Source organism: Anomalospiza imberbis, chromosome 9 (assembly GCF_031753505.1).
Source record: "Anomalospiza imberbis isolate Cuckoo-Finch-1a 21T00152 chromosome 9, ASM3175350v1, whole genome shotgun sequence".
NCBI lineage: Eukaryota > Metazoa > Chordata > Aves > Passeriformes > Viduidae > Anomalospiza > Anomalospiza imberbis.
Window position 1 is genome coordinate 22,754,988 of NC_089689.1, and position 12,585 is coordinate 22,767,572.

General features: G+C 52.2%; 1 protein-coding gene and 1 long non-coding RNA gene across 2 annotated transcripts; both read right to left on the bottom strand.

The window, feature by feature from the left end:
• Positions 1 to 864: 864 nt before the first annotated feature.
• Positions 865 to 9,300, bottom strand: LOC137478675 (fatty-acid amide hydrolase 1-like). The gene is made up of 15 exons (XM_068198653.1): positions 8,954 to 9,300; positions 7,757 to 7,870; positions 6,938 to 7,081; positions 6,481 to 6,614; positions 5,295 to 5,501; positions 4,850 to 4,890; positions 4,205 to 4,329; positions 3,903 to 4,028; positions 3,601 to 3,698; positions 3,129 to 3,228; positions 2,817 to 2,857; positions 2,407 to 2,446; positions 1,747 to 1,855; positions 1,292 to 1,437; positions 865 to 1,203 (listed from the first exon to the last, which is right to left on the bottom strand). Exons 1-15 carry the CDS (start codon positions 9,116 to 9,118, stop codon positions 1,075 to 1,077), a joined length of 1,719 nt encoding a protein of 572 aa, XP_068054754.1. The 5' UTR covers positions 9,119 to 9,300; the 3' UTR covers positions 865 to 1,074.
• A 648-nt stretch (positions 9,301 to 9,948) lies between these two features.
• LOC137478984 (uncharacterized) lies at positions 9,949 to 11,611 on the bottom strand. Its single transcript, XR_011001927.1, has 2 exons — positions 11,436 to 11,611; positions 9,949 to 10,216 (listed from the first exon to the last, which is right to left on the bottom strand). It is a non-coding gene; the product is annotated as an uncharacterized lncRNA (long non-coding RNA).
• Positions 11,612 to 12,585: the final 974 nt, after the last annotated feature.

Here is a 12,585-nt window from a genome sequence, read left to right on the forward strand (position 1 = left end):
ATACTACAGTAAAAACCCAAACAATAATCCTGCCAGAGCTTTTTTACAATCTGCTTTTGACATTCCTGCATTGGGAAAACACTTTTGCATTGTGGTATTCCTTTTGGAACACCCTTGGAAACCTGCTGGGAGCAGCCAGTGCTGCCAACCCCAGCGATAGGGGCTGCCAGTGGCAGGAAAATCCTGCTGGAAAACCTGGCATGGGCCAAATGGGAGGAGAAGATGTGCAGGGCAGGCTGTCTGCTGTCCATCTGACCTTGGCACGCTGCTCAATACAGGCTTCAAACTGAAAGGGAGTGAATTTAGGTGAGATAGAAGACATTTTTTCCTTGGGGGTGGTGAGGCCCTGGCACAGGTTGTCCAGAGAAGCTGTGGATGCCTCGTTCCTGGCAGTGTTCAAGACCTGGTTGGGTGGAGCTCTGAGCAACCTGTTCTAGTGGAAGGTGTCCCTGCCTGTGGAAGGGGATTGGAAGGAGGTATCTCTAAGGGCCCTTCCAACACAAACTGTTCTGCAATTCCATGATTTCTCCTTCATGCTGTGCAGGGTGCCAGCAGGCCTGTGGGAAGTGGGCCAGCTCCATCCCTGCTTGCCAGAGTCTGCATGGAGGCTCAGCTTTCCCTTCTGACCGCTGGTCTGTGCTAGGGAAAACGCCAGATTTCATGCTCAGGGAGGTGAGAACAGAGGGGAAAATCCCTGTTCCTACAGTGCTCCAAGTAGTAGTCTGAGCATCTCAGACAGAACCAGTGCCTGTGCCCCAGTTTCCCCATTTGTAAAAGAAAGCTGACATACTTGTATTTCCCTGGGGTGATTAAAATCCACCCCAACCCCACACACAAACACAGACTTGAAATAACAGACATAACTCAGATAATAAAAAGTACTGTGTTAGGACAATGACTGGAAGAGCTCCACCACATCAGAGCTCGCCTGGCTTTCCCCTTGCTCCCAAATCCAGCAGCCAGCCCAGCCACCACTGCATCCTCACTGAGGGGAACAAGGGTCCTGTGGGTCACACCAAAGGACGGCCCACGCTGCTGTTAGCTGGGATCCTGCTCCGGCTGAGCACCCGGGGCTCAGAAGAAACTGTTCTTCTTCAGGCTGAGGGTCTCCACCTCCTTCATGAAGCGCAGGCACAGCTCCTCCTGCCACGGCAAGGCCACGCACTGCACGGCCACGGGCATCCCCACACTGCCACGAAAAGCCTGGGGCACAGAGACAGGGAGAGGCTTGGGGATGTCCAGAGGAAGGGAAGGGGGAGCTCGTGCCCCTGGAGAACCTGGCACCGCTCACCTTCGCCAGGGTCCGGTCCCACCAGTCCTGATAGTATCCCTTGTAGCCCTTCAGCTGCTCCTCGTCCTCATCCGTCACCAGCGTGACAGGGACAACACCAGCAGGGAAGTCCAAGGCATTGTAGAGCATGGTGTAGCTGACTGCCACTGGGGGAGAGGGGGAGCTTGCAGTGCCAGCCTGCACAGGGAAAGCCTTCAGCCCTCTGTGTATGCAGGATTCCAGCTAATGGGGCACTCGTACTGGGAGCTCAGGGGCTGAGGGATGGAAATCGGCCCTTTGGCTCCCACTGCACCGGGGGGTTGTTCCAGGTGCACCCCGTGGGCTGGCCCGCAGCTGTCCCAAGAGCTGAGCTCTTCCTGCTGCTGGCCAGCACCCTGGGGATGTGAGGGAAGCAGGAGGAATGCTCATGGACACTGGCACAGCATCACAGCAAAGGTCCCCTGTCAGTGCCCTACCTGAGAGCTTCGCAGGGTAGCCGATGCCGAGAGCCGGGCCCAGCATGGGGCACAGCATGACATCCAGATTCAGCTTCTTCCACTGGGAAATGAACTGGTGGCAAAAGTCCTGAGGAGGAAATGTGCTGGTGGTCAGTGGGGTGGATTACTGTCCCACAGCTGCTGGCTGAGGCTGTCCTTGGGCATTCAGCTGGGCTCTTGGCTCTTCTCTGGGAGCAGCAAATAGGCTACATCAGACCTGATCCTGCTAAAATCCAGCAATGCTTTGCTGCTTGGACAATATTCCTCCCAGCTCGCAAAGTTTACCCTCTCCCTGGTAAACTGGAAGTGGGCAAAGACTGAGTGCACAGGCACGTGGTGACTTGAGACATGGGCTTTTGTTTTTGGAAAACCAGAAAGGAAATAAAGGCAAGTCTGATGACCTACATTTTTATATGCAGGTGTCAAAAATTCAGGTGTGATTTGGCATCATGAACTTGCCTATGTGCTTAAATGTGCTGAAAACTTGCACATCCAAGTGAGATTTGTTGAGGAGTGACATGTTCCCATCTTATATCACCAGAGATCTGAACATCTCCTATCCTTGGTGAGTTCTGAATCTGCCTCTTCCCAAAGAGAAATCAAACAAAAACCATTTAACCCCAAACTGTAATACTTTACCTCGATTTCATGATGAAGGCTCCAGACTTCATCCACTGTGCTGTAAAAGGAAAAAAACCCAATGAAAGGCTTTTTTCACACCTTCTTTCTGCCTTATGGCATCCCTACCTCTTGGGATGATGGATGCATTGACCAGTCCTGAAGCCAACACCATATTTCATTCCCACAGCTTCATCCTCTTCCTAAGCAAAAGCCTATGACCCTGCTGTCATTCCCACTCTCAATTTCCAAACAGTTTTCCAAACCCAGCAGGGTTATGGTGTTGACACAAATTGCTCTGTTTGCTCCCACCCTTGCATTTTCTGCCTTGCATTCTCTCAGACACATGCAGCTGCAGCAGTATCAATCATGTAGCAAACACTGCTGCAAAACAAATCCTCACACATTTGCTCAGGCTCAGATTTACTCACTTTTCTTTCATACTTCTTATGATACTTGAAAATCGAGGCACCTAAGCAGGAGAAAGTGGAAAAAAAAATGAATCCCAGCTCTGTCCTCCGAGACAGCTCAGTCACAAATAGAAGCTGATTCCTCAGTCTTCAGGCTGGACTTGTGGGTTTTCCCCAAGGGAGAAAAGGAACAGAAATAGCATCACTCCAGTTTGGAGATGTGTCTGATAACAATGCCCAGAGACTTCTCTATGAGAAAGCCTTATTGCAAAGGGAGACAAGTTATTCACATACAGCTTAACTCTGTCTACTCTAGAAAGAAATGGACCTTACGAAAGGTTTGGAAATCCAGGAGAGGAGAGTTTTCAGCCAGTGTGGTGCCTTTGCCAGCCAGAAGAACAGCCCCATGCCGCCTTTCTCCATCTCCCCTTTGCTGAAAGGGAGAGGGGGGGGTTTAGCTGAGCAGTGGTAGGAAGCAATCACAGCAGACCAGCTTTTCCCAGGCCAACCCCTCTGAACAGTGTATCTAAGTGACAAAAAGAGGTTTGCTGTATTCTGCTGGACAACACTTGATTCTCACAGCATTTACAGGATATCAGCCCCCAGACTCCTTCCATGGCTGGTAGCAATCCCAAAGAGAACCAAGGTACAGCTGAATCACTTAATGTTAAGCCCCCGCCAGTGCCTACCAGCCACTACCTCCATCCACTATATCTGCTACCTGTATCCCGAGTCCAGCCAGACCCTAGGGAGGATTTTTATAGATAGGCACCAATCCCACCAAACCATTCCAGGCCACACTTACAATTTCCTGACAAAGGAGCTGCCTCCATCTGCAAACATTCCCCTGACGCAGTAGTTAAAGATCACGTAGTCCACATTTGTGAGTTCAAAGGGCACCAGCTGGAGGGATAATGGAGGAGGGTATCAGTGGCACAGGCACTGTTTGGGAGAAGCCACTGAGGGCTTGAAGCGGGCCGAGGATTTCCTTACAAGCCCACAGGAAAACCTCCATCCTTCCCTGAAAACAATGTTTTCCCTTTGAGCAACAACTTCTGAGTCAAAAGACATGGGATGGGCTTGTCCTCCTGTCCAAGCAGCCCCTACCGTGTGGCCAGCCTCCTCCAAGAGCTGCTTGGTCTCGCGGACGGCACGTCTCATGGCCGGGCTGGGCATGGTGAAGAAATCGGTCTCGTAGTAGCCAATGCGGAGGGGCTTTGTGCTGGAATACACCTGCAGGGAGAGGGAGATGCTGGCTGGAAGGGTGCCAGGGGAGCCAGCAGCACACCCATGCCACGGGGCGAGTTTGGAAAGCAGCACTTGGCTCTGCCCAGGTGCCCACCCGTGGGTCAGGTGTTTTCAGGCTGCAGCTCTCCCCAGAGATCTCTGGCCCCTTGGAGGCTCTGTACCTCTTCATTGAAGGGGAGGGGTGGCACTGTGCTGTCCAGGCTGAACATGTCCTCGCACAGGAGAGCCCGCAGGCACAGCGCCAGGCTCTCCACGTCTTTTGCCAGTGGTCCCACTGCTGCAGCCACTGGAAGAGACCACAAGAGAGCATTCGTGGCTGAGGGTCTTTCAAGGGCATGTTCTGCACAACCAGGACCTCTTGGCATTGTTTTGTCTTAATGTAGTGTTGACAATAGTTCCTCTTTAAGAATTGGGCAGGGGATGCCCACAAGTGACTTCTCACCCACAGGTCCATCATTATGGACTGAGTTGCCATCCATTAATATGCACCCTGACATCTCCATTTCATGACTTTAAAAAAAAAAAACACAAAAGCTTTGTCAATCACACAATGAGGACAACATCAGACACTCCCTTTGGCTGCTAATCCCACCCTCACGAAGCAGTGACAGACAAGGCCACACCCTGTGGTAACAGGTTGTATTGTGGTTTATGCTACATAAACAGCTCCTCTCAACTCATGTAATAAAAAAAACCCTGAAAGGGAAACTGCTTCTCTCTAAATGTGATGGAGAAAGTGCCCCATAACCAGCTGAGGGTCCTCCTCACCCCTGCCCTGCTGTTGGGGGACAGGCATCAACTCCTACCTGCCTTTTGCCCAACGACTCCAGCCATTACTCCTCTTTTGCTGTAAAGAAAAGACACACAAAATACAGCAGCTGAGTAGTTTTCTTTGAAAGGAAAGGCTTTAAGCAGTAGCAAGTATTAATTAAAATTGCAGATGTGAATGTTGGCTGAACAAAGGGCCAAGAGAAAGCTCAAGAGACAAAGTCTAAGCCTGAGTGATTTAGGCCATGTCAGTCAGGAAGAACCACCCCCTCGGCATGCAGATGAAGAAGCTTCCCCATCTCCATTCTGAGGCAACCAATGCTTCCCTCCATACTGGCTTCAGATATTGCCCAGGGAGGAGGGATAAATGAGCTCTTCCCAGTTCTTCCCAAGTTTCCCTTGCCCACAGGAGTAGGAGCATCCCAGCACAGTGGTTGGTAGAGTGGGTGTCACCCAGAGACGTTGCTGCATTTCTCACAGTACCTGAGTCTCTTCCCTGTGGGTTTGATTGCACAGATCCCACAGAAGGCAGCAGGAAAACGCAGGCTCCCTCCTACATCTGTCCCAATGCCCAAGATGGACCCACCACCTCCTACAAGTGCTCCCTCTCCACCAGAGGAGCCGCCGGGGGTTCTGGTGTACAGCAGAGGGTTGCGGGTCTGACCAAAGATTAAGTTCTTGCAGTCATAGCTGAAGAGAGAGAGACATATTGCAAATGAGGAATTCAGGTATCTGCTGCTGTGGAGCCCAGTCACCACTAAGAGACCTTGAGAAGGCAATCAGGTAATTCAGTAGTTGTTACACTGACATAGCTTACTGTGGTCATGAAGACCATGAGCCTTTTCCTGGTGATCCCAGGACCTGAATTCACTGACAGATTATTTCACTGACATTAAACCCATCCCAGAGAGAACCTCTGGCAGCACAAATACATCAACCCTCCTGGAAAGTCTTCCTCTTCAGGTAGCCAGTGCCACAGATCACCCAAGGCTGAGCCCCTGTTTGAGCACAGGCCAAATGCCAGCTGCAGAGATATCTGACACTGGACTTCCCCAGAAAGTGGTGCAAAGTCTGATAATCCCTGGGGCAACCTCTTTGTGTGGCTTTTTTGAACTGTGGCCAGCCATTACCACATCACCTTAAGGAAGGCATTTCACAGGGCTTGGGCAATGGTCACCCACATAGGAGCTTTGTCAGAGCTCACTTGGCAGGACACAGGGACACTAGAAGGGTGGCTGTCCAGCAGAGCACACCTGAGCACACCACATATCAATGACACCAAGAGTAGTCTTGCCAGATAGAGCAGGAGGTTTGGGGGCAGAATAATTTAAGGCCATTAGCTTAACTAGCTTCCCCTTCCATGAATATGTGTTTGCATTTTAGAGTTAATAGGGCCATCTCTGAGAGGTTACTTTTAAAAAAGATAAAAACAGTTTCTCTCCTCTCCTCCTCTTCTGCTTCTTGATTTCATGTGGATCTAGAGATAAGTTTTATCCTCAGTGTAAATGTGTTTACTTTTTAAAGTGAAATTTATAGACACAAAGAATGTACACCAGGTGTTGTTATATAAAAAGAAGTGGGAAATGAGAATGAGACCAGATAGAAACCCTCCCCTGAGAGAAGGAAGAGAGCACTACTGCTATGCTGAGGGAAGGGAGCACCCACCTACCTGATGAGGGACTGGGGGACATTGGTTTTGACAAATGGAATTGCCCCCTGTCTCTTGAGCACCTGCACCACAACGCTGTCCTCTGCTGCAGGTTTATTGAGGTTTTTTATGAACCCCAACGTGGAATCATGACCCTGGGAACAGAGGACAATGAGGTTTCCAGTTGGAGGACTGCAATTCTCCCTGCCCCCATACTTTTATCTACACGTTTAAGTGCATAAATGCACCTCCAGCAACTCACCCATCACACACACATTTAAAGGTGCGTTGATGGCAAATCTGACCACACTTCTCTGGTTCACATGGGAGACAGGCAGCAAAACCCCTCCCCTGTCCAGGCAGCCCGTTCCACATCAGCTATGACAAAGTCAAGCCAGGTTCTGAGGTTAAAGATCCCCCCTGCCCAAACTTGAACCCACAGGGATTTCAGGATACAGTGGAATTGTGCTGGAGGTACCTGGCAGTCGATGGAGTCTTTGATGCTGACAGGCACACCATAGAGCAGACCTTGCTTCTCCATCAGCTTGGCTTTGCGGAGCTGGGTCTCACTTTCCTGCAGAAACTCCGTGATGCAGTTGGTTTCTGTGGCAATTTGGAGGGCCTTGGGGAAAGGAGGACAAGCCCACAGGTGAGTCACAGCCCATGGTGCTGCACAATGACCTCTGTTCTGCAAAGGACAGCTGCCTCTTCCCCCTCTTCCTCCTCCCCATCTGCACAAGTGGTATCAGGGCAGCCCTTCCTGCTACTTTTCAAGCCAAACTCCAAGATGGACACAGTGGGGCCATAGTACCAGCTTGTGTGTGCTAAAGGGAGGCACTCAGCTCAGATAAGTTCTCTTGTTTGAGCTTCTGGGGTGGCATAAATGATTGTCCCTATGAGGGAACCCAGGAAGTGATCATAACATTAAGGCAAAAGTAGAGAATGAACATGAAAACTGACTTTTTGAGGTTTAACAACCCATTTGGAGATGGAGGGGAGACCACAGCAGCACTCTGCCACTTCCCTAGAGGTATACCTGCCCTAGGGAAGGTGTGGGCTCCCCCAGGAAGGCATGGGCTCTGCAGATGCTGTTTGCTGCTCCTTTTTCCTCCAAACCAAGCTGAGAGTTATGGCAGCCAGATGCCCAGCTCTATAACCACTCACAGAAAGCCACTAACTAGTGAGCAGTGACAGCTCAGCAGCATTTGAGCCAGGTTTGAACCTTGTATTGTGCTCCTCCCAAAAACAGCCAGCCCCACCATGGGTGAGATGCTGTCCTGCTGCCCTTGCTCCTCACCTTGCCCACATAGGCATAGAAGACGTGGTCCAGAGGCAGGGAGCCATCTCGGAGCTTCTTGGAGAGCTCTGGCAGAGGCAGAGAGAGGACGGAGACCACCTTCACGGAAGGATGCTACGGGAAATGTTGAACAGGCAATGTCACACTTCTACTTCAGCTGATGGGTTCCTCCTTTCTCCTTGGTCCCCTCGTAACTCACCCAAAAATATCTGCCATTTAGTCACTGAAGGTGGTATCTGCCTCAAGACCACATCCTGCTCTACCTGACACCTGTGGGCACGGTGTGAAACCCTCAGGGCTAATATTAGCCCTGGCTTTCTCAGTCTTTCTGCCTGTTCAGACCAGTCACACCAAACACCTACTAATTAAAATAAAGCCATTCACACAGCCTTGCTCAGACAGGTCACGGCCAGGCCTGGGGGAGCAGCTTAGTGCAATGCTCTTGCTGAGTTACAGTGGGAGCTGGCGTCATGGTTATACAAATGGTTCCATCAAGGAATGAAACCAGAACCAGAGCCAGTTCTCCTGGCACTATAACATATTTGCACATGGAAGTGCAAAAACGAGGGAGCCCCATGGCTGGCAATTTTTGGATCAGCAGAGGTTTCTTCACCACTTACCAAACATCATGAAAAATGTATCAAACCTCACGCGTCCGAGCTGGACTCTGAACCTGAGCGACTTTGCTCCAGCCCGAGGCCGGGCTGCCTGCCGGGGCCGCGGGGCACCATCGCATCCCTGCCCTGCCCCTGCAGCTGCGGCTGCACTTTGGCCTCTGCTGATAACACATCCCCCGTCGCCTCTTCCTGCTGCCTCCTCAAGCAGCCTGAGCCTCCCGCCACGGCCACGGGGAGCTTCCAGACAGGGATTTTCCCCTCCTCGCTGCCCGTGACTGTTATCGGGATAACGGCAGCGGGGTTATCTCCCGCTGCCCCACGCAGCGTTTCCTCCCCATCCCTGCGACAGCGGCGATCGCTACGATGCTGAGGGGTACACACACACATTGACTCAGAAAGGGAAAGTAATGACAACACTAAATCCCCGTGGGTCCGTACAAGGAGCCGGGAGAGCACCTGACAGGCGGGCGAGCAGCCGCCCCTCGCAGGGAGGGCGGCTCGGGCTAGGCGATGGGGAGGGGACCCAGGTGAGGAGCCCCCCCCGGGGGATGGAGCGGGGGCCGCGGCTGCCGGCGCTCACCTGCTCGCGAAAGCGCCGCGCCGCCGCCTCCATCCGCACCAGGCTGAGCTCCTGCCGCTCCTGCGCCTCCGCCACCTTCCTCCAGAGCGCCCGGCGCCGCCGCCATCGCAGCAGCAGCAGCAGCAGGGCCGAGCCGCCGAGCAGGGCGGGCAGCGGCACCCGCATGGCGCGGCTGCGGCACCGGCACCGGCGGCAGCGGCAGCCGCGGCACCCCGAACCACCGCGCCCCGCTCCGCCCCGCCCGGCCCGGCCGGCCAAGGGCACCCGCCCGGGGAGAGCGAGCCAAAACCTGGCCGGGATTCCGAGGGATTTAACCGGCTTGCTGCCGTGCGAGCGCAGCGCGGGCGGCGAGGGGGAGGTTCGGGAGCAGGAAAAGCTGCTGGGTGACAGCTCGCTCCTCCCTGTGCTGGGTGGTCTCTATCTGATAAGGTTTGTGGGTTTTTCCGTTCGCCCGGGGAGGCTTTGATCTCGCCGTAATTTTTCAGCCCCTCCGGGAACAGTCGTGGCTCGGAGGATCAAGGCAGCACGGAGGGGAGTCCCAAAGGTACCCGACTCTTGTGCATTTCCTGGAGCCAAGCGGCTGTGTGGGAAAAAGAATAAATGTCGCAGGCTGTGCCCAGCGGAGTTCGCTTGTCACTGGCCGAGCACGGGTGTGCCTGTGCTGTGCAAAGTGCCGCGGCTCCGAACAGCGCTATCTAGCATCCCTGCTTTCTGCGGCCTTGCACTCCGTGTTGGGGGAAACTCCAAAAGAATTTCTTCATCGCCAGCCCCACAAGGGGTCTGTCCTTTAAAAAAAAACCTCCGTGACTTAAAAAAGTCTGTCGGAAAATATTTCAAGCTATACAGTTTAGATACTGCCCCTAGGATTGTGAAAAAGCTGTTGGGAAGAATCTGGGCTGTTTTCTCACTTCCCAGCAGGATGAGCTGTTCCCAAGCCACCCCTGAGCAGATGCTGAGCTAGAAAATGTGATGGAGCTAGATGCACTCAGACTCGATTTTCCTGGCATTATTGCTCAGGCCACTGGCTTTATTTCTTTCAGTCTTCAGGATCTCAGGGCTCCTCTGGAAGCACTCGAACCACTTGTGCCAGAACCTGGCACCCTTGGAAGGAGCTGCTGTGCTGTGCATCCACAGTGTCCGGGGGTGTGCTGCTCATACTCCGTGTCCTGGGGCTCTTTACTGAAGAGTTTTGAAGCCTCAAATGTACTCAGTCCTCATGAACTCCATTTCTTCTTGTTCTGAGAATATTCAGCTGCCTGTTATCTGCGTCAAGGAAATCACATGCCGGAACAGCAGTTTTCCCAGCAGTTTTTTTTTCCTTTAACTTCTTTTTTTTCCTTCCCCCTCCCTGCCCCTTTTCAGATTATGGGGCTCAGAGAGTTATACAAGATTGCAAACTCCCAAGGGCACTGCAGTTGGCTCACAAGAGAGAAGTGGGTTGGCAGGAGTGCCCTTCCCATGAATCAGGAGGATGTAATCAGGTCAAAGCTGGCACAGCACATGATGCCTGTGATCCCAATCTCCCCTTTCCTTCTTTCTCACCGTGGAGGCTCCACTCTCCTGCAGTGATCTCAGCCCATGGCAGAGATCCAAATGCCAAAATGAGGGTGTTCCCTGGCAGGTTGTAAAACCATGTGCACTGAGGTCTTTCAACATGAAAACAAGAAAGGTGGGCGACTTTGGAGAAACAGAAATTAAAACTAGTTCTTGTGGGAGACAAAATTACTTCTCCAGCCTTCTTCCCCCTAATTTAAGTCCTGCTTAAAATCTCTCGTGCAAAAACAGTTTTCAACTTCTGCAGTTCAGTTTGTGAAAGGGAAGAAAACAAAGTAGGAGAGTTATGCCTGGAGCACCTGCGCCCCCAGGAGCTGCTGCCGGAGACTCTCCTTCTCCCGTTTCCTGGGGAAGTGTGTGAGGGCGAATAAGTGGGGTTGAAGCATCAGTCAGGGCAGCATCAGTCTCAGAGTCAGAGACCCTCAAGGCTTGGGTGTCTGCTGAGGAGGATTCAGGCATGGGAAATCCCAAAACACAGCAGGTCCAGCTCTGCCCCAGCTGCCAGCAGAGATGGGCCAGTGGAGGACACAGAGCAGAGGAGGGGGAGCTCCAGCGTGTGCAGATGGTGGCTGGTGATGCCCTGCCCAGAACAATGTGCCTGGGACTGGCTAAGTGAGGTAAAATGGGTCTGGTCTTGTTCCCCATGGCCTGGTGTGGCAGCCAGCTGCTGGCCTGTGGCCAAGTGACGCCCTGATGTCCCTTTGGGACACTGGTGTCTCCTTGCCAGATGAGCACTTTCCTGCTGTTATGTCCATAGGGCTGCCCATATGCTACTGCAAATGGGACTTGAATCTTGGAGTGCTGGAACTGAGGGCTGATCCTACTCCTGCTCCTCCTCCACTGCCTGGCAGGGCTGGAGCCTGTGGCTAAGGGAGGATGAAAGGATCTGCTGGATCTGTGAAGGCTTCTTTTCCCATTGCTCATATACCTCCCTGTGTCCACAGAGCTGTGACTGGGTGGGTGCCACCACACCCCCGAGATACTGGAACCCTGCAGTTACCAAAGGAAGGGCATAAAGTTGTCATCTTCTGTCTGTGACAAATCACAGGGTCAGCCAGACTGGCTGGGGCTGAAGGACCAGCTAGTTCCTGTTCACCTGACACCAGAGCAGTGCTAAGAGCATGGTAAACACAGTGGTGTTTTCCTTAGCACTGTCTCCTGGCATCTGGAATGCTAGGGCTCCTTTAGCTAGGGGTTATGTTGGAGTGACTAATAGCTGTGTGCTCACACAAATATTTCTTGTGTGAAGCAATCTGATTCTGGCACTCCCGGCATCCTGGAGTAGGGAGACCCATGGTTTATCCGTGTGTTGTAGGGAAGCAGCATCTCCTGTTGGCCTCCCACAGCTAATTTCATTTACTCTTCTTATTTCCAAGGAGGAAATAAGAAATTGTTTGCTGTTCACCCAGGAATTTTACACTTCTGTTTTGCCATTTCACCCTGCTGCTTTTAGACTGTTTCACAGAAATTAACAACCTGTTCCTGCCTCCAATTGCCAGTCACCTGTTTCCTGGAATCTGGCTCTCTGGAAGAAGATCCAAGCTACATTTACAACAGCCAGCAGTCCTTGCTTTGTTTCTCCTCTCCTTGTTGGTTCCTGACTCTCGAGAGGAGTTAGTCAACATGATCTGCAAGAAGGTGAAGCAGCTCCACTCAGAGCTGTTTAACCCCTGCAAGGAGGTTGTTCAGCAGCTTGGGCAAGAGGCAGTGCCATATGATTTCTTTTGTCCCTGTCAGAAAACTGCATGTTTCAACCAAGTTGTTCACTCAATGATGCTTTTATTGTTCACTTTGTAGTCACTTTTGCCTTGAAAAGGTGCTTGTCCTCCTCACTGCCTGTTCCCCAGAGCTTTGTCAGTGCAAGGGCTGGTTGCTCCCAAATCTTCTTCAAGCTGGAGTGTGTGAGTTACCACAATCAGTTCGAACATATGGTTTGTTGCCAGCTTTGTGGGCTCTGTTCTGAAGCAGATTAGGAACTGCTCACCCATTTTCTCCACTAGCAGAGTGAAGGAGGAGCTGCCCTGGGAGAGGACTTGCACATGCAACTTTCATTTGCAAAACTCTCTTGCTCCTTGTTT

Bases quoted from the DNA above. Each gene is read 5' to 3' on its own strand.
- LOC137478675 (XM_068198653.1), bottom strand. From the start codon at position 9,118: ATGCGGGTGCCGCTGCCCGCCCTGCTCGGCGGCTCGGCCCTGCTGCTG. The intron at 6,615-6,937 runs GTACCTCCAGCA...CTCTGTTCCCAG, and splicing joins AAGACTCCATCGACTGCCAG to GGTCATGATTCCACGTTGGG. The intron at 1,438-1,746 runs GTAGGGCACTGA...CCTCTCCCCCAG, and splicing joins CTACCCTGCGAAGCTCTCAG to TGGCAGTCAGCTACACCATG.